General features: G+C 41.9%; 2 protein-coding genes across 5 annotated transcripts; both read left to right on the top strand.

The window, feature by feature from the left end:
• The first annotated feature begins 509 nt into the window (after positions 1-509).
• On the top strand, positions 510-15,067 carry ppp6r2b (protein phosphatase 6, regulatory subunit 2b). 4 transcript variants are annotated; one of them, XM_017406155.3, is made up of 25 exons: positions 510-869; positions 2,275-2,429; positions 2,514-2,612; positions 2,930-3,116; positions 4,314-4,451; positions 4,541-4,606; positions 4,735-4,847; positions 4,936-5,049; positions 5,234-5,354; positions 5,545-5,706; positions 5,800-6,033; positions 6,139-6,203; positions 6,295-6,410; positions 6,507-6,592; positions 6,679-6,756; positions 6,848-6,945; positions 7,029-7,086; positions 8,508-8,626; positions 8,713-8,885; positions 8,984-9,140; positions 9,757-9,836; positions 10,296-10,506; positions 10,693-10,716; positions 11,328-11,456; positions 12,884-15,067. In XM_017406155.3, the coding sequence occupies exons 2-25, from the start codon at positions 2,302-2,304 to the stop codon at positions 12,915-12,917; spliced, it is 2,790 nt and encodes a 929-aa protein (XP_017261644.1). In that variant the 5' UTR covers positions 510-869; positions 2,275-2,301; the 3' UTR covers positions 12,918-15,067. The 4 variants fall into 4 exon arrangements, with proteins under 4 accessions (XP_017261644.1, XP_017261646.1, XP_017261645.1 ...); XM_017406156.3 differs by lacking the exon at positions 510-869 and adding an exon at positions 1,001-1,145; XM_037978058.1 differs by lacking the exon at positions 510-869 and adding an exon at positions 1,219-1,239.
• A 3,879-nt stretch (positions 15,068-18,946) lies between these two features.
• Positions 18,947-24,132, top strand: LOC108229833 (MOB kinase activator 2). The gene is made up of 5 exons (XM_017405513.3): positions 18,947-19,369; positions 21,670-21,809; positions 21,892-21,988; positions 23,287-23,411; positions 23,498-24,132. The coding sequence occupies exons 1-5, from the start codon at positions 19,287-19,289 to the stop codon at positions 23,767-23,769; spliced, it is 717 nt and encodes a 238-aa protein (XP_017261002.1). The 5' UTR covers positions 18,947-19,286; the 3' UTR covers positions 23,770-24,132.
• The last annotated feature ends 1,561 nt before the right edge of the window (positions 24,133-25,693 follow it).

Raw genomic sequence — 25,693 nt, 5'->3', positions numbered from 1 at the left:
CTACGGCAGCCGGCAGAGAAAAATGGTAAATTTCAAAGGAACTTAAAAGGACTAGGATTACTTCTGAAGACTGAAAAAACTTAAATTTAAAGGTAGATTAGAACAATTATATGCTATTTTAGTTACAGCTAGATGGTGTCTTTATGGACTCATTTTTACGCAAATCTAAATTACGAGAAAAATCAACATTTTAAAGTGTTTTGTGCTCATTTTGCCAGCACGGGTCACATTTAATGAGTGCACTGAACATGTTATAAGTTCTGTAACTTGTTTATGTTTTTTTTTCTCCTAATAAACTTGATGAGACTGAAGTACACCTGGTCACTTAAGATGATTAAGATGGGTCAGGGGTGATACTGTGTATTTAATAAAAATAAAAAAAATTGTATCCTTTAGGAATTTTTTTTTAAAACAAATGTCTAGAAATGCATATGGCTAATTTTATGTTAGCATTAGGCAGCTAGCTTACAGGAAAACAACTGAGTCGGTTGGGGGCGCGCGCTGCCCCAGTAAAGCCTGCATGCTAGCAACGCCCCTGGTGACAGCAAATAAATACTGATGTTACTCTGTTGATTTACTGCCAAACGTTTAATAATATATTAGGTAGTCGCCATTTTGATTTCGAAAGGGCAGGTTTTGCTGTTTGACGGCCGTGTGTCGACGCGGTGCCGTGGCGAGAGCGGCAGATGGTGTAAATGACATTGCAGGCGGCGGGTAGCATCGTCAAGCTAACGAGACCCGTCACGAATAGGCTGCTATGGGCCTCCGGGTGACCTGACAGCCAAAGTCGCCGAGGTGGTGGTGGTCTTTTATTTTTTTTGTTCTGTTTTTTTTCCCAGCTCGCTGATTGGTGAAACGATGGCTCAGAGGTAAGAGTCGCTTGCGTTTTTAGGGGGAACTAATAACAGCTTAAACAGCGCCTGCCAAGTTGGCGGAAGGCTAAACGAGAAGGGGGGGGGACGTCGTCGTCCCGGTGTTTACTGTAGCCCCCGGCTATGATAAATGACGTTAGCTGCTGAGCTGGACGCAGCACGCCTCCAGTAATGAAACACTTCGAATCGCTGCTAGCAATGCCAGTGATCCTGTGCTGCTAAAAAAAAGAGGAGGAGGGCGGGGGGGCTGTGTTGTGATTTGCGTGCATCAGGGTAAGTGTGTGGATGATAGGTGCCGTCGTTTAACGCACGAGACACACTGGGGGAAAAAGAAGAAGAAGAAGAAGCTAGGAGTTAGCATGAACTTGTACGGAGAAGCTAACGGTTCCATTATCCGTGCTCTGACGTGACAGTTCTCCTGCTGCAGCTCATGTGCTTCAACAGCAGTTCTACTTTCGGGAGGCTTAAAAATAATAATAATTAAAAAGAGGAGGCCCGTGAAAGACCGAGGCTGGTATCTGCACGTTGACTGGAAAAACCCTCATCAACAGCTAAGGGGAAATGGTGTATTGTTAAATGTTAGTGTACTGAAACACCTGTTAGGCTTCAGCAGCTGGCTCTAGGAGGTGTACTAGTGTAATGTGGGCGATGGAAACACAAGTTGTCCTGCAGCGGTGTTTCTTTTGGTGCCTGGCTTTGTGGGATTTTTAACCAGCTAATGGACTGCATGCTTGGCAATGTTGCTAGTATGAGTACCTTATTGTTTCTGTCGTCTGAAAAGGCTCAAGAAGATGTCAGGTGAAGAAAGCTACTAGTGAGATCTCAGATGAGATTATCACCACACCTAGTTGCACTTTGCAGAAACACTGATGTGCAACATTTAAAAAAAAAACAGCTTCCTTCGCTGTGTAAAATGTCACTCTGCACGAGTTATTTTTTCCCCAAAATTATTCTTTACCCTACTTCCTGTTTGCTGATACTTGTCAGGGCACTCATGAAGCAAGCTGTGGAATGTCAGTGCATAAATGTGCTCCAGTAATTCAGTTTCAGATGCATTGCTTCCTGATTGTTCCAGAGAAGAATGCAAAGCTTGACTTTATCTTTGCTGTGCAAAAATATCCATTACACTGTCACAATCAGGTTGAAGGAAGCCTGTTCAGAGTTTGTGGATCTGATGACTTTAATGTGTGAATTTTCAGACAGTCACCGATAATCAGGCTGTAACACCTCTGTAAGGCTGTTTAGTGAGATCTGCCTGAGGATACAGATCCAAGAACGTTTACACATTTTATATGTATGCAGCTAAAATGTGTTGTTGTGTCATTACCCCCTTTTTCCCCCACTTTAGACTTCTGCATGCTGCAATTTCAATCTCCATGTCAAATTCTCCTCTGCCTAACAGCTAAGTGTGTGTTTGGTGACGGTCGCCATGTTTTGGAAGTTTGACTTGAACACATCCTCTCATCTGGAGACTCTGCTGGACAAGGAGGATGTCACGCTCAACGAGCTCCTGGACGAGGAGGATGTGCTGCAGGAGTGCAAGGCGCAAAACAGGAGGTATATTAGCAGCAGCGCGTTAAAATGACACGTCTGCCGGCGTCGCCTATTTGTGCTTATTTGCCCTTCATTGTGGATTCCCAGGCTGCTTCAGTTCTTGTGCCAGGACCAGTGCATGCAGGAGCTGGTTCGGCTGATTACCACAGAGCCCCCTGCTGGTGCAGAAGAAACCATGCGCTTCAAGTAGGTGGCTTTTGTGAGGAATATGCTGAAGTGGTAAACAGGGCATCCAGGGAAAAATGAGTTTTGTTGGTGCTGCACTATGTCATATTGCTTACCTGTCATTTTATAGATGTCCCAAGAGCTTAATAAGGTGCATATAATAAATAAAAATCTAGATCCAACTAACCTGTCCAGACATGTTCAACATGACAAAGTTAATGAAATGCTTGGTGAGAAATCAACCATATCTGGACTGAGCTGACTTTTACTTCAGCTCATTAAGTCGGTGATTTTGTCTGTGACATTTTACCACGTTTCGTTCTGTGCATTTATTGCAGGTATTCAAATACAGCCTGTGAGCTGCTAACATGTGATGTGGGAGTGATCAATGATAAACTGGGGGATGAGGAGCCTCTGCTAGAAACCCTGTATGCTTTCCTGGAGCAGCCGTCCCCTCTGAACCCTCTGCTGGCGTCTTTCTTTAGCAAGACAATTGGGAACCTCATCACACGGAAGACTGAGCAGGTCTAACACACACACACACACACACACACACACATTCCTATTGCTAAATTAAAGACTCATAGAAGGGCAAGTGTTTCTGTTGTGATTTAATTCAGTCTGAGGGGACATTCAGCGCAATCATTTAAAATGTTCACAAAGCGATTGACTACCAGCTCAGATTAATTAACGCTTTGTTTTTGTTGTATTAAACATCCAGATGTGACGCTACACATGGCCAAACTAACAAGGTTTTAAAACCCAAGGGCCTTAAGGCTTTAAAGACTGGTTTGCCTGATAATCTGACAGATTTAAAGCAATATATCTAAAAAGCAGCTGTAAAAACTGTGATAGTTAGTACAGATTTTACTGTGATTATTGTCTAAAATGACGAGTGCCCCTTAATGGCCCAACTGGCTGTTGCTGGGGATGTTTTTCAACATCTGGCAAACATTTTCATGGTTCTCAGGTCATTGTCCCTCCGATTAGTGTCATTTGTTAAGCAGCTCAGTTTGCTCATGTATACATGTTTATGTAGGTGAATATGTAAGAAGATAGAGGTTATGTTAAAGATAACATTTCAGGTTAGGAGTGCAGCTCTGGGGTTGGGCATTACATTAAGTTTTAGACACCATTTATATATTATATATTTATTTCCCAGTTTGTTCATGCAAGATAACTCTCCTTGATTCCTCATCTTAGTCTAACGGCAAGTCTTGCAGCAAAGTTAAACTCCACCTTTTTTAGGTGTAATTTACTGTACGTATTCTCAAGCCCCCTGTCTTCTCTTGTTGACATTTAGCTGTATTTTAGGAATTGATCCTTCAAGATCTTGCAGCTGATTTAAATTTCAATGTTACAAGAGAGGAAGGACACAAGGAGGCACAATTGAGAAAAATGAGGAAAAAAAAAACGTTTCAGTTGATGTCATCTGAGTTATAGATAGGACCTGGCAGGAGGGAACTGAAATAGTCTTGATGCACTTTAGAGGTTTTGAAATATCTGTCTGTGTCCCTAGATCTGCCTCCCTAAAATGGAGGAGTAAATGCAGTTAAAGCTAATAAAGGACAGCATGTTAGTCCAGACATAATCACACTTTTTCAGCCCAACTTTCATTGTTTTCAACAACTGGTTGCATTTTTCTTAGGCTAATCTTATTTAATTAGTCTTCTGTTTTTTGTAATTGTGTTTTGTTTGTTTTTTTCTGTATGTGTTGTACAGGTAATTAGTTTCTTGCGAAGGAAGGATGAATTCCTTTCTTTGGTCCTGAAGCATATAGATACATCGGCCATGATGGATGTGCTTCTGCGCCTTATCAGCTGTGTGGAGCCTCCGCCACTTCGACTTGAAACCCTTACTGTAAGTGACACCTGCTACTCAAAATTTTGCATCACTTTGTCTTTTACAGCTTTTCTGCATCAGATTAATGTTGCATTTATTCCTAATAGTGGCTGAATGAACAGAAACTGGCTCAGAGACTCATAGAGCTCATTCACCCCGAGAGAGATGAAGAGGTAGACAAAAACCGCTATATTTTTTACGAATTGGCGCCCCGTTTTTGGGATTAAAATGTACAATAGCTCTATAAATCTGGGACGCTTCAAGACCTAACAGCAGTTTTCTTTCTTGCGGTCTCCTGCAGAGGCAGTCAAATGCATCTCAGACTTTGTGCGACATAATTCGTCTTAGCAGAGACCAGGCCAGTCAGCTGCAGGAGATTTCCCAGCCTGACCCTCTGCTGACTGTGCTGGAATCGTAAGTCACAGAGATACTCGTGCACGCATGCCTGTTCTCTTTGAATCTGGACGCAGAGGCGACGGTATACTCAGATGTGTTCCTGCAGGCAGGAGTGCGTGGAGCAGCTGCTGCAGAACATGTTTTCAGGAGAGAGGACTGAAAGCTGTATCATCAGCGGGATTCAAGTTCTTCTGACTTTGCTGGAAATTCGGAGGCCCGTGTGAGTGAGAAGCTTCAAATTCAACAGCTAAAACTGTCAAAGCCTCATTCATATAAATCAGCTTTTTTCCCAGTCCCTGGGCTTTATTACTATTAACCATTAGATGCAGATTGTGTAATCTCTGTAGTTTGTTTATCTTTTGTAGGAGTGTGTTTACTGTGTTTTCTCTTTGTGTTTATGACAGGGTGGATGGTGTGATGGATGCTCAGGGGTTTGAGAGAAGTTACACAGTTAACAGCAGTATTTTGTTGGCTATTCAGCCACACCTGATGCACTTCCACCAGCTACTTGTGGAGCCACCCAAGGTACCTAAACAAAGCTAAAATCCTCTGTAGGTCATAAAAACAAGATGTTACAGCAGCAGTTTATATATGTACTTAGGTTTTCAGTAGAAAAATCAGAATCCTGAGGGACTCAGCGTTTATTTTTTGTTGTTACACCTTTTTTTAAGTGTTGTTAAATGTTTAAACAACATGTATATCTGTGTATTTTCAGCAAGAACCCATGCTGACTACTCTGGGTGTGCTGGAGGAACCATTGGGGAACACACGTCTGCATGTAGCCAGACTAGTGGCCTCTCTGCTCTATACCAGCTCTGCAACCCATGCAGTTGTAGCACAAGAGCTCTGCAAACTCAACACATTGGACCTCCTTTTGGTGAGATGAGAAATAAAAAACAACCAACAGCTCTCCTATTCCCCTTCTGATGGATGTTAAATGATCTGTTGTGAAATCTACGCCCCGTTTCAGAACTTGTTCTTCAAGTACACATGGAACAACTTCCTGCACCTCCAAGTGGAGCTTTGTGTGGCTGCCATCGTCCGTCCATGTGTGCATGAAATGAGGCTGCAGCCCGGCTTTGGCTCCCAGAAACAAGCCAAGCCTCAGCAAGACGCACCACAAGAGGAGATTTCAAGTGAGGCCCCAACTTCTGAACCGTCAGACACCTCTGAAAACTCTGCACACAACTTATTGGTGACTCATGTAGGTTTCTTTGCTTGTGTTTCTAACCAAACACTTTCAAATCAACCAGCTTGTGTTTTTTGTGAATTACACCAGTTGTGAAAGATTTATTCTCTCTCTCTGAAGTTGTTCCAACACTGCCACCTGGTTCAGAGGATTCTGGAGGCTTGGGAAGGGAATGATAGAATACAGTAAGGACCATTTAATATCTTGATGTTTTTTTTTTTTTTTTTTGTGAGACAGAAAGCAGGGTTTCTTTAAGTGTGTTATATGTTTTGTCAGGTCAGAAGGAGGCATGAGAAGAGGGTACATGGGACATCTGACCAGGATTGCCAACACAGTGGTTCACAACCTGGAAAAGGGCCCAGTTCACACCCAGATTAGTAGCCTCATCATAGGTACACATGACACTAAGGAAAGGCAGTGACAGCAAAAGCAAATTTACATCACATGGATGTTATTTTAAGTGCTGTTGTTGTGCTTTTGGATGAAAGAGCTGCCAGAGGACTACAGAGGGCGCTGGGAAACCTTTGTGGAACAGACGCTGTCAGAGACCAACAGAAAGAACACCATAGACTTGGTAAATCCTCACAGGCACACATCTACTGTATTTTAATCATGCAGAAATTGAAACAAATGCATTTGTGATGTTGTTTCCATGTTCAGATTGGTACTGGAAACCCTCGACCTTGCTCTGAAGATGATATGGAGAGCCCCTTCCCTAAAGAACTGACTGTACAACAGGTATACGCACGCGCACAAGCACTCACTCGAAATATTCAGGGGCCTCTGTCGTAAGTCGCGGTGTTTTAACCGCTCTGGTTTTGTGCTTTAGGCCTTTTCAGACTATCAAATCCAGCAGATGACTGCGAACTTTGTGGATCAGTTTGGCTTTAATGATGAGGAGTTTACTGATCGGGATGACAGCATCGGGTAAGTTAGCTGACGTTATTCTCTTTGTGCCGCTGGGTTCGTTTGTTTCTGTGCTCACTGGGTGATTCTTGCTCTCTTTGCAGTGCAACATTTGACCGGATCGCAGAGATTAATATCAACATTGATGCCGGTCAAGACAGTGTATGTTGGTTTAGATTTATTGTCTTCATGCATTTGTCTTAAAGATGTCTTTGGACTATATTGCCAAAAGTATTTGCTCACTCCTCCAAATTATCGGAATCGGGTGTTCCAATCACTGCCACGGCCACAGGTGTATAAAATGAAGCACCGAGGCACGCAGGCTGTTTTTACAAACATTTGTGAAAGAATGGGTCGCTCTCAGGAGCTCCGTGAATTCCAGCGTGGAACTGTGATAGGATGCCACCTGTGCAACAAATCTAGTCGTGAAATTTCCTCGCTCCTAAATATTCCGCGGTCAACTGTCAGCTTTATTATAAGAAAATGGAAGTGTCTGGGAACGACAGCAACTCGGCCACGTAAACTGACGGAGCGGGGTCAGCGGATGCCGAAGCGCACAGTGTGAAGCGGTCGGCAATTTTCTGCAGAGTCAGTCACTACAGACCTCCAAACGTCACGTGGCCTTCAGATTAGCTCAAGAACAGCGCACAGAGAGCTTCATGGAATGGGTTTCCATAGGCAAGCAGCTGCATCCAAACCATACATCACCAAGTGCAAAGCATCGGATGTAGTGGTGTAAAGAACGCCTACACTGGACTCTAGAACAGTGGAGGGGCGTTCTCTGGAGTGACGAATCGTGTTTCTCCATCTGGCAATGTGATGGACGGGTCTGGGTTTGGTGGTTGCCAGGAGAACGGTACTCGTCTGACTGCATTGAGCCAAGTGTAAAGTTTGGTGGAGGGAGGATCATGGTGTGGGGTTGTTTTTCAGGAGCAGGGCTTGGCCCCTTAGTTCCAGTGAAAGGAACTCTGACTGCTTCAGCACACCAATACATTTTGGACAATTCCATGCTCCCAACTTTGTGGGAACAGTTTGGGGACGACCCCTCCCTGTTCCAACATGACTGCGCACAAAGCAAGGTCCATTAAGACATGGATGATGGAGTTTGGTGTGGAAGAACCTGACTGGCCTGCACAGAGTCCAGACCTCAACCTGACAGAACACCTTTGAGATGAATTAGAGCAGAGACTGAGAGCCAGACCTTCTGTCCAACATCAGTGTCTGACCTCACAAATGAGCTTCTATAAGAATGATCAAAAATTCCCATAAACACTCCTAAATCTGTGGAAAGCATTCCCAGAAGAGTTGAAGCTCTTATAGCTGCAAAGAGTGGGCCAACATCACATTAAACCCTATGAATTAAGAATGGGATGGCACTGAAGTTCATATGCGTCTAAAGGGAGGCGAGCAAATGCTTTTGGCAGTATAGTGTATATTGATGTTTTCTATTTTTAAGAACCAATAAAGTTTTATTTCAGACTATAAGAGATCAGAAGTAATACCTAGCACCTGACAAGTGGTTGAGATTAAAAACAGGATGTACTCAGACCGTGTTTGAGTTATTAAACCCCTTTTGTTTGCAGGCCAACACAGCTGTGTTTGAGGCCTGTTCCAAGGAGAGGATTCAGCCTTTTGATGATGATGAAGACATCTGGGAGGAGAAGGAAATCAACTATGCAACACAAACCAAGTCAAGGAACAGGTAAACACAAACCTCTTATTTCACGGTGACTGACCTTTATAAGTATGCTTCATGGTTTGATGTTTTACTTGTTTTATTTTCTTAAGGTTTGGTGGGTTACAGTCCTCTCAAAGCCAGGCAGCCAGTAAGTCTTGTGAGAAGACTGCAGCTTCCAGTACTGACGATCCCGACAAACCCGCAGACTCAGACTCTGAGGAAGAAGACAACAAAGATGACTTTGATCCTTTTTCAAGCCAGGAGCAGACGGAAGCGACTGCAGGTGAGATGTGTTGTCTCGTACGGCTGCGTGATTTGCCTTCCGTGAAGTTGAGCTCACACCAGGTTTTGTGTCTTAAATGTTTTTGTTTTCTTTCTCAGGCACAGGCTGGGTGGCAGATTTTGGAGAAGTCAACTCAAAGGCTCCTGCTGCTGGAGAGGCCTTTGCTGCTTGGGAGACTCCGGTCTCCCAGCCAGCTTCAGGGGCGGCTGAGGAGAAAGGCTGGGCCAAGTTCACCGACTTTCAGCCTTTCTGCTGGTGAGCTTCAGCTTCAACTTAAGAAGATTTCAACCAAATATCGGAGGGGAAAGCCTTCAATATGAATAATCAGATATTGCAATAATCCTTCAGTTATTATAAAACAATTAATTTGGCATCATTTTGATATTAGTGAGGCATTTATAATAATAAAATAAGCAGGAAAAACTGGCAAAATTGTAATTTAAGTACAGTTAAACCCAGTAATTATAGCTCTAAAACAATATAAAGTCCTATATTGAATTTCTTTTTTTGCCTTGTAGTAAACGTATGGTAAAGTTATTTTCCCTGGTAAGAATCAACAGTTTTACTGGACGTAGGCAACTACTTAAAAAAGCTAGGGGAAAAAAAACATCTTTCCAACAAACATTTAATAAAACATTGTCATTTTGTGCATTATTACGAGTGTTATTTAATGTGGATGTAAACAAAATTGAACACATAGACCTTGATTGTGCCAAGTTTTTTTATAAAGATGTATTTTGTTTAATGATTCAAAATAATAATTTTAGTAAACACAAAGAAACTGCTTAGTTTTTATTGTAGTTTGTTAGCATTACTGTTTATTTTGTGGGGTTTTCTATCTGAACGTATGACCCAAATGTTTGTCTAACAGCTCTGAAACGGGGCCCAGATGCAGCTCTCCTGTCGATTCAGAGCTCAGCGGATCAGACAACAACAAACCCAACCCAAACCGTAAGTAGCTCCATGACAGCTCTTTGACTGAATTATATATATTTATGTATGTAGAACGAACCCAGATAAACAAGAAGTAACGAAATGACACAAATTTAAATCCTTTTTGTAATTACAGCACCTGTTTAACTCCACTCCAAGCCTAAATTCAGCTCGGTAGTTTTAAATTTTTACTAAATTTTAACAACAATGATCACATTCCCCCACTTCAGATGAGCAGTTGAGGTGATGATTGATTATTTGGTGACAATAAAAAATAAAACAAACATTTAGTTTGGCTCCGAAAATGTTGCTTTCAGTTTGCAAACATCGACTGAGTTGACTTTGTGAGTCGTATTGAAACATTGGTTTTAATCAGACACAAAACTCTGTTCTGCTTACCTCTGCTAGGACATTGTTTTAGTCCAGTCGTCAGGTATCGGTCTTAAAGAGTTTTTCTATTTCCTCAACCCCCCGCAGCCTGTGTGTGGAGTGCATGTGTGGCGAGAAAAGCTCCGCTCGTGGCATCAGACAGCTCGTCCTCCAGCGGCTCAGACAGCGATGAAGAAGAAGGGAAGACGGAGTCCACATCCAGCGAGACGGTCACAACAGAGACGATCACCACGGGGGCCGGCAAGGAGACGATCCGGCTTACTGTGGATGCCAAAAACGAGAGGGCGGTCTTCACAAGGTGCTCATTCTCACACACACAAACACGAAGCAGCTGCTCTGTCTGCTGCAGCGTGTTCAGAAACCTCTCTTTCAACCTGTTCCCCCCCCTTTTTTTTTACAATTCTATCGCTTCCGCCTCCACTTTGACCCTGATATCCTCCTCCAACTTTGTATTCCCTCCTTTTCCATGTCCTCTTGACTCCAGAGTTTTCCGACCTGCGTTCAGACGGTATGTTGTGCTCTGACCGGTGGAATGTTTTCCTGACGGGTTTAAGATGCTTTTTGTTTGCTTGTTGCATTTCTCAGGTGGTGGAGTAATAATTCCCCAGGGTCTAATTCACAAAGAAACATGCACTAACCCCCCCATTAGATGACCTGCAGGACTGTCCTTAAACTAGGTTTTCCATCAAAAGATAAAAGCTGTGTATGATTGATTTAACTGAAGTCATTTTGATGTAGCCCCCCACAACTAACAGTCTGTTAATTAGCATGCTATGAACAAAGGTTGCAAGATGTTATCATTCTAACAGATCACTTTATTAACAAATTACTAACAGCGAGCCGACAAGCATGCTACAATATTAAGAGATTACTTTGAACTTGAGGACGGGAATAGAAACCTTCCCTCGGCTCGTTTTGATTGGTCGGTTTGAGCTTTCTGTGTTTTGGCAGAACCGCCCGCGACCGCAGCGTTACGGAGAAATAAGAGTGGAAAGAGTCCAAACAAGATAACCAGACACAGCCAACCGCAAAAACAAGCATCTGGTTTATTTCTACGTGATTTCAGAATAACTTGATCTTGATTATACAGGTATGTTTTTGTTTTGTTTTGTTTTGCAGTGAAGCAGATAAGGTGCCTGTGGAGGGACTGTCTGTCAAAGACAAAGATGAAGAAAAAGAAAAGAAACATGGAAACAGTTCCAGCGCTGTTATCGCCAGTTCAGCTAACCAGTCAGCTGCTGTCACACAGTGAGTGTGTGTGTGTGTGTGTGTGTGTGTGTGTGTGTGTGTGAGAGATATTTTTATATACAGCTAAACCGGGGAGGTGTTGGGTCGCCAAACATGAGGTTCATACTTAAAAAAAAAAGTGCCGAAAGAGTGACTGTCTGTGGTTTCTTTAAAAAAGCTCTGACGTACTAAAGCTGCTTTTATTGTGATTTAGATGTATTTGCATTTAACACAGATTTAAACAGTTTTTATCAGTATTAAAAGTGTTAAATCGGAAGATAGAAGTGAAGCACTCGGTCTTTTGTCAGCTGCAGAATGATTGAGGAGAGAAAATAGACGCTCACTATGTTTACAAATTTTGAGTTCAGTTTTTACCAGCTGGCAATATTAGATGCAAGTCATCCACAGTAATAAAACCAAATCTCTAGCAGCACCTGTGCAGTGGAGGCTGTGACCTGAAGTGACACTAGTGGCTGCCGCTTTAATAATTTAAACCAGCTAAAGTCGTATCCTGCACAGATCTGTTCAAAACAAGGATCCGTCAACATCAGGGCTGCAGTCAGAGCGGCGTTATTTACAGAAACTGTAGCCATGTGTCGTAACAGGTAGATGCATACGAGTCATTTAAACAATTCTGTCTGAGCTCGTTTTATCAGCCACATCTTACTTCCCCGAACGTAGACATCGTGACTAGATTATCCTCAATTCCACCTTTTTTTTCCAGCTTTTATTCTTTTAAAAATCTTTAATTTGCGGTTTTGTTTTAATAGGTTCCAAAATTCAACAAATTTGTATGATAATTACAAGTAGCTCCTCTGAGTAATGGGATTTAAAACATTTTATTGCTCAACAAATATTCCCTAAATCATCTGTGAGCAGCAGCGTCTCCATCTTATTTTGGACTGAATCCGATTTGACATCCTGATCCGCGATGTGTTCAAAGGCATGCTGTAAAGGCTTCCTTCATGTCTTTAATAAGATGTCATAGCTATTGTTGTTTTGTTTTGTTTTACTGTAAAAAATAAAAAAATAAAAGTTAAATTTGTGGGATGTAATGGTAAGATTAAGGTGTTTGCATGTCTACAGCATGAGGCTAAGTTTGACTGATTCTTCCTTTGAATATGATCCTGTTTGGGTTAGTCAGAAAGTGCTGCTTGCATAAGTCTCTCACTCAGAGTAAGGTTAGTATCAGAATATTATCGTGCATATAAAGAGTTCCATCACCTTGCATGATGTACCCGGTGCACTAAAAAGAATATTATTTGAAGCCTCTGCTGCAGACTTAACCCTAAAAAGGTGATTTTTGTAAATATGACAATTTTAGTGGCTTTGATTGCTTTAAGCAGAATTCAGCTCACATTCATGGCTTTTGATGAATTAGTAATCTCAGTAAGTCACAGTAAAGAAAATAAAAATGGACTTTGTTTTTGTTCTTTTTCCTCCTGCAGAGAGATGCAGTCCTCTGCCAACGGGCCGGCCTAACGAAGCGGCACGGTCACACGCTTCATATCTGTTCATTCAACGCACAGCCATGCCCCCTTGCTTCCTGTTAGCAGCGCCCCAGTGCCCCTTTGTTGTGTCCAAAAACATGTAAGTGAATGAAAGGCCCTCAGTTCCGAGGTCAAGCAGCACTTCTGCTGGAAAACAAATGTCTATATGGGTACTACTGATGTCTTAGATCCACCTTCTTGACATATTTGAAACTGAAGTGCTTCAAGGAGAAATGTGCTGGGGTTTTTTTGTAGAACATTTCATTGTGCCAGACACCTAGATATGAACTTAAGTCTGCCATTTCAGATTGAGTTGAATTTGTTTACTATTTAGGCATAAAATCAAGGCCTAGTAGATTTTTTTTTTCTGTCACAGGTTTTGACTGTTTACACCTCAGTGAAGAAAACTGGCTTCAAATAAATCAGCCACGATTCTTGCTAAGCTGGCTTGTTATAATATCCATGGCCGTTGTTTTCAGCCTTTTCACATGCAGACATTTTACTATTATGACTATGTGAGTGACGAATATTTCTACTGACATGCTCAGTCAGAAACAGTTTTTATTAGCTTTGATCATCGGGGAAAGAAATTCTCCTTTTCATTATTTAGAGCATCGGATTTTGGGGGAGTCACGTTTCACTTTCACCTCTGAAAGCTTCTTGTAGATTAGAAGGGTGTGTGTGTGTGTGTGCACGCACGTGTGCTGGTGTATGCATGTGTTTGTAGATGTGCTTGTGTGTGTGTTTGAGCTCTGTTTTAAAGTACGGAGTGTATTCTCAGGTTTAAGGAGGGGTATGTAGATACAAAGAAAGCACACCTGTGTAACACGCAGACACACAGTTACATCCATGCACACATGTATAAAAACATGCAAAAAAATTCAAATAAAACCCCCTAACACACACACACACACCGTAATGATGTGCACATACCAGTTCAAACCACCCTCCCTAAATGTAATATTGTGAAATTTGAACCTGTATTAGGTTGTGGCTATTCTTGGTAATATGTAAACGTAATATAAATGTAAACATTATATATAAACATTATATCTATTTTTGGAACAAATCCAATGTATGGAAAGAGGATTGTTTTGCAGGTTGCGGTGTGTGTATTTGTGTGTGTGTTGTTCTGTTGAAAGAGGCAATAATGATGTCTGTGTTTTTGTTCGTAGGCCAGCATCAGTTCCTGTTTCTGTGCTTCCTGTGTGGAAGCACAGAAACATGCGCCGCGTGAACGCGTGTCCGTCGTCTGCAGGAAGTCTTCCGTAAAACTGGTTAATTACAACTCGAGTACTTTCGCCCCCCCCCCTTAAGTTTAGCACGCTGCTTCAGCTTTTACCCTGAGAGAGTTTCAGCTGAATAAGTAAAACAAAATTTAACTAAAACCGTTCTCATAGCCAACAAGGTCAGTCGTTGCTTCATTTTATCTACTCTGTTCTCAGCTTTAACAAGTCCTATAATGATGTGAAAATGTGCTTTATGTGTCACATTTTTAACATTTGGTCGAATGAGCTTTAACTCTGTCGGATCATCAGTAAGCAGATCTTATGTTGCACATCAGTGTATTTATAACCTCTAAATTCATGGCGGGTAAAAAAATAAGGAACTTATTTTCATTTTCAAACTCTGCTCCAAATTTTTTAGTTTCTATGATTTCTGTTTTTTTTTAAACTCACCAATTTGTTTGCAACAAAACATTTATTGCTGAATGTTTACTGTTTTTAAACTAATGCCAAATCTGGGTTGTCACTGATCAGATTTTCAAAGATCCGTTAAGACAGGAGGTTCATCCTGAAAAGCCTGTAAAACGCAGTCCTGTTCCAGTTTTTGCCAAAAGGATTCTACTTTATCACTAAACTTTGCCCTAAAATATCTACATGTGGAAAGGCGCATTATTATTTAAAATGTTACGACATCAAGTTCCTAAAAACCTCAAGTATTGCAAGTGTAATTTTCAAGGACTTGTGAGTTAAATAAGTGTTGAATATGGAAAAAAAAACACGGTAGGATCTAGTGTTTATACTATAGACATTATGTGAGTTTGTAAAAAAAGATCCCTAACTTACTCTTTAAACTTTAAGGCATCAGTTGTTTTTGTACCTTTTGATTAATCATAAACAGAAATCTTCATCGCAGCTGGAAAAAAACCGTGACCTGAGTTGTAATTCAACCAAAACCAATCCGATGTGTTTGCTCGAGCTAGTCACGCTTCACTTTTATTCTTTCTTTCTTTTTCTCTTTCTCAGGGCAGGAGCTAACGGTAAATGTACATGCCCGCGGAGCAGCTTACACAGATTGTCGGGTTTCATTTAAAAGCACTTTTTTGAAGGGCACTTTTGGTTTGTGTTTGGTGGTGCCTCCACCCACCTTATTATCCCCTCTTCCAAGAGGTGGGGAAGTTTGACTTGAACACGTGAATCATGTAGATATTCTTTTTGTTTTTTATGCTTTCTGCCAAAGTGTGTCTTCCCTGGGCCTCATATCNACCCCCTCCCTGCAAATGTAGATTTATCTAAAGCAGCCTTTGTTTGACCTTCTTTCCTGTTGTTTCTACATTATTGAGTTATCAGCAGTAAGAGAGGAAGTACAGATTTAAGGAAAAGACTGTGGTTCTCTGAGATGTTTGAAGTTTGTTTCATGTCAGGGTCAGAAGAGAGGAAAAAAAACTTTTTTTTTTTTCCTTACTTAGGGTTGTGTACAGAGTCAAAGTGTTTTTAAATTCGTCTTCACCAAACTTAAAGCAATAGTTCAGATCATTTGAAATAAATGGGAAATGGAGTTTAATTTTGACCGTACTGATGAGCTAACGTTCAGTCCGAGCGTGCGGACCAAGACCAAAACAGACTGTTGGCGTGCTAAAATGGCTCCAATCTCAATAATTTATTCTGATTCATGCAAACGCTTCTTTTATAGACCTTTAAATTGCTGTAAGTTTTGCATTACAAGGTTTTTCCTGTTGGTTCAGTGCTCCTGGCTGACTGTGGAGTTCTGTGTAAAGAACTGTGAAATACAAAACCGTCAGCTATATGAAGGTTTATAAAATGATGTTCAAGAGTAGTTTTAAGATGGCAGCAACCCCCTTTTGGTCTTGGCCTGCCTTCATCTCAATCAATTAGTCAACATTTATTTATAAAGCCCTTTACAACAGCCAAACGGTTCAAAAAGTGCTTCACAGTACAAAAAACAATACAAAATCCCAGAGTGCTACTAAGTATTAAAAGCCTACTGGAATAATAAGGTTTTAAGATTAGATTTGAAAACGGCGAAAAAAAGGTCAGTGATAGAGCACACGTCCTGAGGTGGTTGGTTCTAGTCTGGGTGAGGCGACTCAAAAGGCCCGGTCACCCCAACGTTTGGGTTTAGACTTAGAGACAAACAGAAAAGATGTATTAATGGATCTTAAGGTCCTCTCATACTCAAGAAAAGTTACTAGATCAGCTAAATAAGGTGTGCCAAGACTGTTAAGAGCTTTAAAAAACAGAGCTTTATTTAAAAAATTAAAGGGGGTGATGTGCTCACGTCTGGGCGTGTTGGTTAAGAGTCAGGCCGCAGCGTTTTGTTCAAACTTGAAGGCGTCTGATGAAGGATTGAGAGATTTCAACATGCAAAACATTGCAGTAGTCAAGCCTTGAGCTGATAGAAGCATAAATGGCCTTTTCCAGGTCAGGACGATTTAAAAAATAGGTTTAACCTTGGTTAAAAGACGTAACTGATAAAAGTTGGCCTTGGCTACAGAAGCTATATGCTTATCAAACTTCAAATCCTTGTCAAAATCAAACCAAAGTTTTTACCTGTGAGTCTGTACTTGGATGTCGAAGCACCAAAGTTAAAAGGAGCAACATCACCGATAAAGATGAATTCAGGCTTACTTTCATTTAAAAACAAAGTTATGGCGAAGCCACTGCTTAATGTCGGCAATACAGTTAATAAAAGAAGTTTGAAGGTCACCACTTCCAGGCTTCATGGGCAAATAAATCTGTACGTCGTCATAAAAGTCTGGGTAAAACTGATGCGAGTGGCAGCATATAAAGAGGGGAAAGGAGGGGGGCCAAGAATGGAGCCCTGCGGCACACCACAAGAGAGAACAACAGAGGAAGACAGATTAACCAGCATTACAGAAAAGGTTCTGTTGGCCATGCAGGAAGTGAAGCAGGATACACCAAGACGGTGTTTAAGATGAGACAGAAGGACGACATTAAAAGCAGCTGTGAGATCCAGCAGCACTAAAACAACAGGAAGCTTTGCATCCATGGACAAAGTTCACTTATTACCAAGATGAGATTTAAATCCAGGCTGAAATCTTTCATTAATACCACGCATGTCATCTCATCAATCTGGTCCAAATTAATCTCTATTTCTTCAAACTGAGTTTGTTCAAAAACTTATTTACAACAGGTAACACATTAAATGCTCATAACCTTTCCACGGTACTCTGTTTTCAGGTATCTGAATGATCACTTAAGGCATCACGTCTGACCATTTCTTGTGTTTCTGCACCTGTGAGTTTGTGTTTCGGAGCGTAGCGTCGGGTGTGTTGCAATGGTTCCAGCAATGGCACGTGGTACAATACAGTAAACTTTAAGTGCCATTAGGTTTGCACATTAGCCTCATTCACCTCCATGGGTGTGTGCCCTAAACTTTAATTAAAGTAATAATAATAATGGGCGTTCAGTGTTTACTTACCCATTACGTAGTACTTGCATTGAGATCATTTCAGAGCTTTGAGGATTTTCTCCCAGAGGTTATGCTTGTGTGTGTGTGTGTATGTGTGTGTGAATGTGGAGGAAAGTTGTTAGAAAGACACAATCTTAAATGCCTTTTTTTGTTGTGCTTTTTTGTTGTTGTTGTTGTAAAACGGACTGATGCTGGTGTTTTGTTTGGTTTATAATTCTTTTTCCTTTCTTTTTTTTTAGAGAGTAATGTGTCCGTCACCTGTCGTCTGTTTTAGCTTGTACATTCAGATATGAACCTAATAAACATGTCAAAAAGAAGAAGCCCGGGTCTCTGTCTGTGTCGCGGTCACAGCCTGCTGTAAAACAAACACGCAGCGCAAACACAAAGATGTCCGTGTTTACCTCGGGGGGGGGGGGGCAGGTGAGAGGGTGGATTGGGTTTCTTCCCAGGTTGTTTCTCCTCCACGTGTGAGCCGAACCCTCCCATTATCTCCACCACTGCAAACACAAACTGTGCTTCAGGCACAGGTGAAACTGTACAAACGGGACGGCTTTAAGACCCTTCTTTTTGTCCTCGGAGTCGTCTCGTATTAACTATTTTCATCCTGTAGTCTTCTCTGTGTATAACTTGTGGGTGTGCGGTTTCATACCATGCTGTGTGTGTGTGTGTGTCATCACATTCCTCTTTTACACACTTTCAGCTGCTCCAGTCTCCTTTCTAGTCGTCAGTCCTGTGCGTGTGTGTGTGTGTGTGTGAACGCTGACAGCATTCACACTCGTCTTCCAGGTTTTTATTTTTCCACACGTCATTTACAGTCTTACTACTTCTGCATACTTTCTGCTACATTAACCGTTCATGTACCAAAACCTTCAGCTCATGCAGGAAACGAGTGCTACGACCTTCGGTTTTTGTGACTTTTATACTGTTCAAAATATTTCACTTTATAAATAGTTCCCCATTAAAAATACGCTGACGTCTCTTCAGTTCTTTCTGACATCTGCTTCAACGTACTTGCTCTGTTTTTTTGTGTTTTTATTCAGCTTTTAGGTTTTAACCACCATTTTGCTACTTTTAGCTTTTGGCTAGTGTTGTGCTTTTCTTCGGCTCCAACAGCCCAGTTTCAGCTTCTTCAGCAAAGTCGTTCCTTTTTCTTTAGTTTTGTTCTTTTTAAACTTTCCCACCCAAAACTCACCTTGTGTTTGTCATCTGCACCTGTTTGCTCACTCTGTGGAGAGCATATATGCATGTGAAGTGTGTGTGAGTGTGTGCTGTGCGTGGGGAGGGACAGGGAGGCGGAGTTGTGTTTTGCACTTTTATGGGTTGTGGAGAAACCTGCCCGTCTGCTTCCAGTGAAGAGAGGAGGAGCCTGCGGGTTGTGGGACTCCAGACAAAGGAGACATAAACACACTGACACTGGATGACTGGAGGGAAAAAGGAAAGAGAATGAGACGACTGTGAAGCTTCATTTTTGTACAGCCGAGGGTCTAATCCTCAGCTCCTGGGGCCGCGTCGTCTGTCATTGGGGAAAACTTGTTGAAAAGGGATTTGTGTGTGTGTGTGTGTGTGTGTCAGCTGCATGGGCCTGTTTGGGAGCTGGGGTTGACATATGTTCTCCATGGTGTGCCGAAGTGGGATGGAAAAGTGGGGCTGGCACAACAAACAGCTCTGCTCTTAGCTTCACGCCATGGGGGGTTGCCATAGTTACCCCTCGGCCACGAAGGTAGACAGCAAGACTCCTCAGCCTACCGACAACCAGGACGAGAAACTGTAAGTTGCATTTTTTTTTTCCTTCTATCCCTGTAGTTTCCTTCCTGGGCTGAGATGAAGCTGTGGCGTTTCTGTGTTTGTACGCTCCCCCTGTAAATAAATGAAAAGCAGGAACTATTTATGGCTGGGAGGTCTGGCTGCACATGGACCAGAGGAATGTCCTCCAGATAAAAGTGCATGTATGTGTGTTACATATTTGTCTGATGCCATCAATGATTGTGAATTCCTCGTACACCAGCAACACATGTTGAGAAGCAATTTGAACCAGCAGGAGGAAAATGTTTCAGTTTGCAAATAACTTTTTTTTTTTTCCTTCTCCTTTAAGGCCAGCTGGCAGAGCAGAAGAGGACTTTTTTCTTTTCTTTTCTTTTCTGTTTTTTTGTTTTCTCATATGAGCAGAGTTACAGGGGAATTTGTTTACACACAAACACAACATTACGCGGCGCTCCGGGTTGTTTGTGTGCTGACAGTAGCCAGGAGGTGGTAATCGAGTTGACGCCACGAAGCATGGAGCAGAACAGGATGTTAGTGGAAGAAGTTCCTGTGGATGTCAGGGACGTCGGACACACTGCTGCAGCTCTGTGCAGCTCGTGTTTACATTCCCTCCTGTCACTGTTCCTCCCACAGAGCTGCACCTTTAGACAAAGACCTCCTGTGTAAACCATTAAACAAATTTCTCTCCACGGCCACGCATATTTACACCAAGAGAGGAGGGTGTGTGTGTGTGTTGGGGGTGAGAGAGTGAAACCCCACAGAGAGAGCAGTGTTTTTCTTATCTCAGTAGGCAAGGTCACACTGAGTAAACCCTCAGCTGCTGCATGTTTGGACATCCAAAGATCCTCATGGCAGCTGCCTCATCGACTCCGCTTTGAAATATTCACTGTAGTCCCAAATGCTCCTGTTTTATTAGATTTAAAAGCCCGTCGTTCCTCGATGGAATGCAAATCGACAGCGCTCTCTTTTCACGCCGAAGATTTAAACCCGGATCTGTACGTTGTGAGTGGCTCTCAGCTCCTGCCGCCTCAGATCGTAGCTCAATATTTGTTAAACTGTTGGAGCCATTTTTTTGTGTTTGCTAACGTGGATTAGCTCCGGTTCTCTTGAACTGGATTGACTGGATTGATGATGCATGATTACTTTCTGAAAGGTTTGATCAAATCGGTCCAGTTCCTTGAAGTTTTAAGCAAATATCTCATGCGGTGTGTAGCCCTTGGGGTCTGTGTTGTGAATGACTCTCAGCTACCGCCACACTAGATTTTTGTTTACGTGTAAAGTTGACTGTGCCATTGCAATTTTTTTTTTTTTTTTTTTTCCAGGTCAGATTGCTGTAGCAGCTATCTTGAACTGGATTGGCTCCAAACATCAATTAGTTATAGACATACACCCAGTAAACACTTCCTGCAAGTTTAATTAAAATCCATCGAGTATTTCATGAGATATTTTTCTGACAGACAGAGTTGACTCCAGTAGTTGATGTTAAAGTTAAAACTTTGATCAATTAGCCCATAGACTATAAGTTGGGGATCAGTCTCGGCTACTACCACAGCAACTTTAAGCTCAATATCTGTAAAATTGACTGAGTTGTAGCCATTTTTTGTGTTTTCTAAGACTGATTAGCCGTGGGGGCCATCTCTGATTGGATTGACTCTGAAAGTTATTCAGTTGTAGATGTCAACTCAGTGATTACTTTCTGAAAGTCTCAATAAAATCTCCTCAGAGATTTTGCTAATGGTACTAACACACACACACACACACACAGATAGACTCAGGCAAAATCATTATCACTCTGCCTTCACCTTTAGTAGTGGGCGATTTTAGAAAAAGAGCCTTTCAGACAGCCTGAAGTCTCCATGTCTTGTCAGAGCTGACGGCTTCCTGTTTTAAATAAAGTCAAATCATGATGCTAACTTTGCCTCTCCGGCTCACGTTGGCATTTGCATCGAGCATTCCCTGCGTGCTCCGACCGTGTCTCACCTTCCAGTGCTGCTGGTAGCGACGCCCGACCCGAGGCTCACAAGCGAGCTGCTGCAGGCCGGGAAGGTGTTCCATCAGCCGGCAGTGATGCCTGCAGCAGTCTGCTTCATTAACACTAATTACCTGCGCCGCATTCACTGCTGCAGTTATTGGACATTCAGCTCTACCCTTCCTGCAGCGCTTGTATGTTTCTCTAAGGCAGACAGTGCAGCGTGTTATCTACGGGCTGCAGCAGAAACCATTAATCCACTGACCTGTTATTTTCTCCACCTTGCAGCCTTTCTTGTCCCGCTTCTGCTTCATTAACTCTGAATTGTCTTCCAAAGGGGAATCAATAACAATAATAGGGAGAAGCAGCCGTATCTGCAGCAGCAAAATGTGTGCCAGATGATCACCAACATGGACATGTTCCTCCTCGCCAAACTGCCGCCTGGCGTCGACAAGGCCGAGTGGCTCGCCAGCAACAGTGAGCATTCACAGATTTCCGTCTGCACGCTGTGCTCATCTTCCCCTGCAGACACTAAAATCCTGTTATTGATTTCTTTCAGCCGTGGCCTTTTTCAAGCACATAAACTTGTTCTCCAGCGCACTGTCAGAGTTCTGCACCCCCGGCACCTGCCCAACCGCCTGTGGACCAGGCAACACGTGAGTCACAGGGCACACTTTTAAAATAAAACCACTTCACCAACCACGGACATACTAAGTGTCCATCCACAGATCAGATGTTAAAGATCCAACAGCACAGATTTATCTGACTGAACTGACTCTTAAGTGATTTTAATCTCATTTAGTGTCCTTTTATTTGAGTTCATGTTTCAAGTTGAAAAGAGAAGACGATTGCTGACTCATTATAAATGTTTTAGGTGTGTTTTTTAAATTTACCTGTAGAGATCTCAAGTCTGTCCATCTTTGCAGCTTTAATTTGCTCATTTGTTCGACAGCAAAACGCAGCGACACCAACCTGTCCTGCAGTGCTTGCAATTTGAGTTTTGCATCGTACCTTTGCATCAGCATGTGGCTCGGTGTTGTAAAAATAAAAATAAAAACACTAGTTTGTTATCATCCTGGCCATTTTTTGTTTTGTCCACTTTGAGAGATTAGTCTGAGACCTCGGAGTTGAGTTTAATTAATGAAATATTTCAAATTTTTAATACAAAGAGGCCATTCTGGTCACATCTGTGGCACTTTAATTTATTATTTTTTTTCCAAAATGACAGGTCTTTTATTTTTCTCATTTTTTTAAAGCCACAAATAAATGCAGATGGACACATTTTCACAGATCTTCTCTTGGTAACAAACAAATTTGCTCATTCAGTCCTGCAGCCTGAATTCGTGTTCAGTAAGACTTCAACCTTTCCAAAAAAAGCTGTTTTATTGGACGGCAAGACCACGCTACTTCCCGTTTTTAAACAATTTCTCCATGTTTTCGGGAAGCGGGGATCCGACTGAAACAAAAGGGTTTTATACAGAAGCTGTGAGTAGACCAGGTGGGAAATCAGCAAAAGGGGAAGGTCAAAGTTCAAGGTGGGAGTCTGAGTGAACTGAACAGGAACAAAGTGATGACACGTTTAGTTTTTAATCAACACTGACCCAAACTTCTGGTCTCTCCAGGGTTTCAGTTTTTAAGCCCTCTGTGGAGAAGAACACAGGTCACCACTGAGCACAAAGGCCCTCTGATTAAACAAACATACATGAGCGGGTTTCTGCAAAGAAAATGTCAAAGCAGGATGTGGAGCTGATTTCTGATTTTAGGTGTGATGGCCCTTTAAGGCTGGGTTGACTCCAGATGTGAATGAGTTGTAGACGTACAGCCATTGATCACTTTCTGCGAGGATTAGTATAATCATATATATAAAACAAATCAAAATATTCCAACGTTTGTTTGCTTCAGGGTCTTAAGCAGAAATGAGCTCGTGTCTTCACTGAGTCTGTTCGTGTTTCAGGGTTTATGTTTGGATCGACGACCACGGCAGGAAGCTGAAGTGCTCCGCTCCGCTCTACTTCGACTACGCCATGTCCTACATTCACGACCTGCTGACGGACGAAGACGTGTTCCCCACAAAAGCAGGTACAGCGTCTTCGTGTTGCATCCCGACCCGTCCAGGTGCGGTTCCCAGTCTGGAGATCTCCTCTCCTCTTCTCTCCTCCCCTCAGGTGCGGCGTTCCCAACGGGCTTCGTCTTTCTGGTCCAGAAGGTCTTCTTGCTCTTGTTCAGGACTCTGGCCCACATTTACTGGTCCCACTACAGCGAGACGCTCGCGCTCGGCCTGCACCCACACCTCAACACGCTTTTCACGCATTTCACCCTCTTCTGCCAGCAGCACGCACTTCTGGACCCCGAGGACACCGAGCCGCTGCAGGACCTCATCGCTGCTCTGGAGCGGCAAGAAATGACTCTGCGTGGAAACACGGACCTGAAAATCTGAGGTTCCTCCCCGTCTCGCTCATATTTATTTGCTGCAGCTCGTTTCTCACCTCCGCAGGTGAAACTTATACCACAATCTTGCTTTTTTGCGTATTGTTTTTAAGTGTCATTTTTTATCATTAACCAAATATTCTGTTTTTTTTTTACCATAATTGTGCATTGTTTTTGTTCAATCTATGTCTTCCTTTTATTTGTGACCATAATAAAATGTTTCCTCTTGAGATTTCTTGATAAAATCCACTTGGCCAAACAAACACAGCTGGTGCCATCTTGTTCGGAAGAAATGAAAGCCTGCACTTACTGTAAAATATTATCTGAACATCTGTCTTTGTGTACAAGTCTCATAAACACTTGTGACATATAAGACTGAGTGATTTTTAAGTTCATTTTGACCACAAAATACTTTGGTATACCAGCAGCGCCACCTGCTGCCGAGATGGCTCACTTATTCACCTGTATTCTGTTTGTATTTTTTTTCACGTTTGAGTTACAAGGAAACAATGACAGAGGTTTTTTTTTTTTTAATGTAATTCTTTATTTTAATTGCTGCATCATTAACAGAAACTTCCAGACTGACTAATTTAATTCTAAGTTTACATTAAGGTATGTGTTGAGGAGTACTCTCAGCCACTTCCACACCAAAATTAGCCCAAAATCTGTAAAAACCCACTGCCCACTGAGCTGTAGCCAGTTTTGATTGTTGACTAGCTGTGGTGGCCATCTTGAACGTTGAGTTGCAGATGTACATTCAGTAATTGTGAGCGTATGAACGAGCGTTTCACTCAGTTCTGTTTGGTGGTTCATGAGATATTTTGCTAACAGACATACACAGCTGGCTGTTAAGCTACTGTTTTAAGCTCTTGTTAAAAAAGGGGCATCAGATCAAATTTATCTATCAGTAATATTGAGATGACTTCATTATTTTACCCCTATTATTTATCAGGACTCAACAGCTGAGGGATGAATCTGTTTCTTACTGGGAATTTTCATCATGACTCATAATCAGTAAAGAGACTGAATTTGTCCTTTAAGACTTTATTACAAAGTTAAAATAAAACAATGAAATCAACAAACAGCACAAGGATAAAATTAACACTGAAAATTTGGGAAGTTATTGGAGTTTTAACATCAAGTAATTACTTATCTGGAACCAGATTTAAACAATTATATTTATTTAACAATGATTTAACGAAGAGAACACTGATGTAAGAATGAACCTTTTTATGATTCAAAAGATAACTTTGATTTTAAATTTATCTAAAGTGTGAGAATCTTTTGAACAAGTTTGATTAAGATCTTTGTGTGGAGGTGTTAGATGTGCAAGATTTGAATAGTTTAGATTGTTTTGGATTGGAATTTGGGTCAAAACAAATATTAATTCTGCCAGATTGTCAGATTAAATTGATAAATTATCAGAAATAAACCATTTTTCACAGTTTCAAAACTAGACCCACATTGCTTCTCTCTTCAGGTGCCTTACCAGATCAGGGCTGTCACTACGTCTTTGGGCTCCTGAGAGATTGACTCAGCAAAATCACAGCGAGAAGGTGAAATTCACTGAATTAACCCTCAATTCTCTGCTGGTCAGCGGTCAGCATTTTGTCCAAGGTCAGCTGAGGTTGCGATGATGGCTTTAGGGGCTCTGGAGCTCTTCAGCTGATAAGAGTCAGAGAACGATACACTGTCTAAAACGTTAATCTTCAACTTTTGTTAAATCTCCTTTACTCCATTTCACCTGCTGCTTTACAAAAACAAAGTTTGACAAAACGTGTGCTTTAAACTTATGTTAACAAACTAACGATAAGACGCAAGGAGAGGAGAGACCAGCACATGGAGACGAAGACGAGCTGAAAAAACAACCGAGCGAGCTGAGGCCTCTTTGTCATTTGTTGCCTAAACACAAGAGGTCACAACATTTTCAGTCA

Source organism: Kryptolebias marmoratus, linkage group LG11 (assembly GCF_001649575.2).
Source record: "Kryptolebias marmoratus isolate JLee-2015 linkage group LG11, ASM164957v2, whole genome shotgun sequence".
In the NCBI taxonomy this organism is placed as follows: Eukaryota; Metazoa; Chordata; class Actinopteri; order Cyprinodontiformes; family Rivulidae; genus Kryptolebias; species Kryptolebias marmoratus.
Note: the sequence above shows the minus strand (reverse complement) of the source record. Positions and strands in the feature narration are given on the sequence as shown.

Bases quoted from the DNA above. Each gene is read 5' to 3' on its own strand.
- ppp6r2b (XM_017406155.3), top strand. From the start codon at position 2,302: ATGTTTTGGAAGTTTGACTTGAACACATCCTCTCATCTGGAGACTCTG. The intron at 5,050-5,233 runs GTGAGTGAGAAG...TGTTTATGACAG, and splicing joins CTGGAAATTCGGAGGCCCGT to GGTGGATGGTGTGATGGATG. The intron at 9,837-10,295 runs GTAAGTAGCTCC...AACCCCCCGCAG, and splicing joins CAACAAACCCAACCCAAACC to CCTGTGTGTGGAGTGCATGT.
- LOC108229833 (XM_017405513.3), top strand. From the start codon at position 19,287: ATGGGGGGTTGCCATAGTTACCCCTCGGCCACGAAGGTAGACAGCAAG. The intron at 19,370-21,669 runs GTAAGTTGCATT...TGTCTTCCAAAG, and splicing joins GACAACCAGGACGAGAAACT to GGGAATCAATAACAATAATA. The intron at 21,989-23,286 runs GTGAGTCACAGG...TTCGTGTTTCAG, and splicing joins GCCTGTGGACCAGGCAACAC to GGTTTATGTTTGGATCGACG.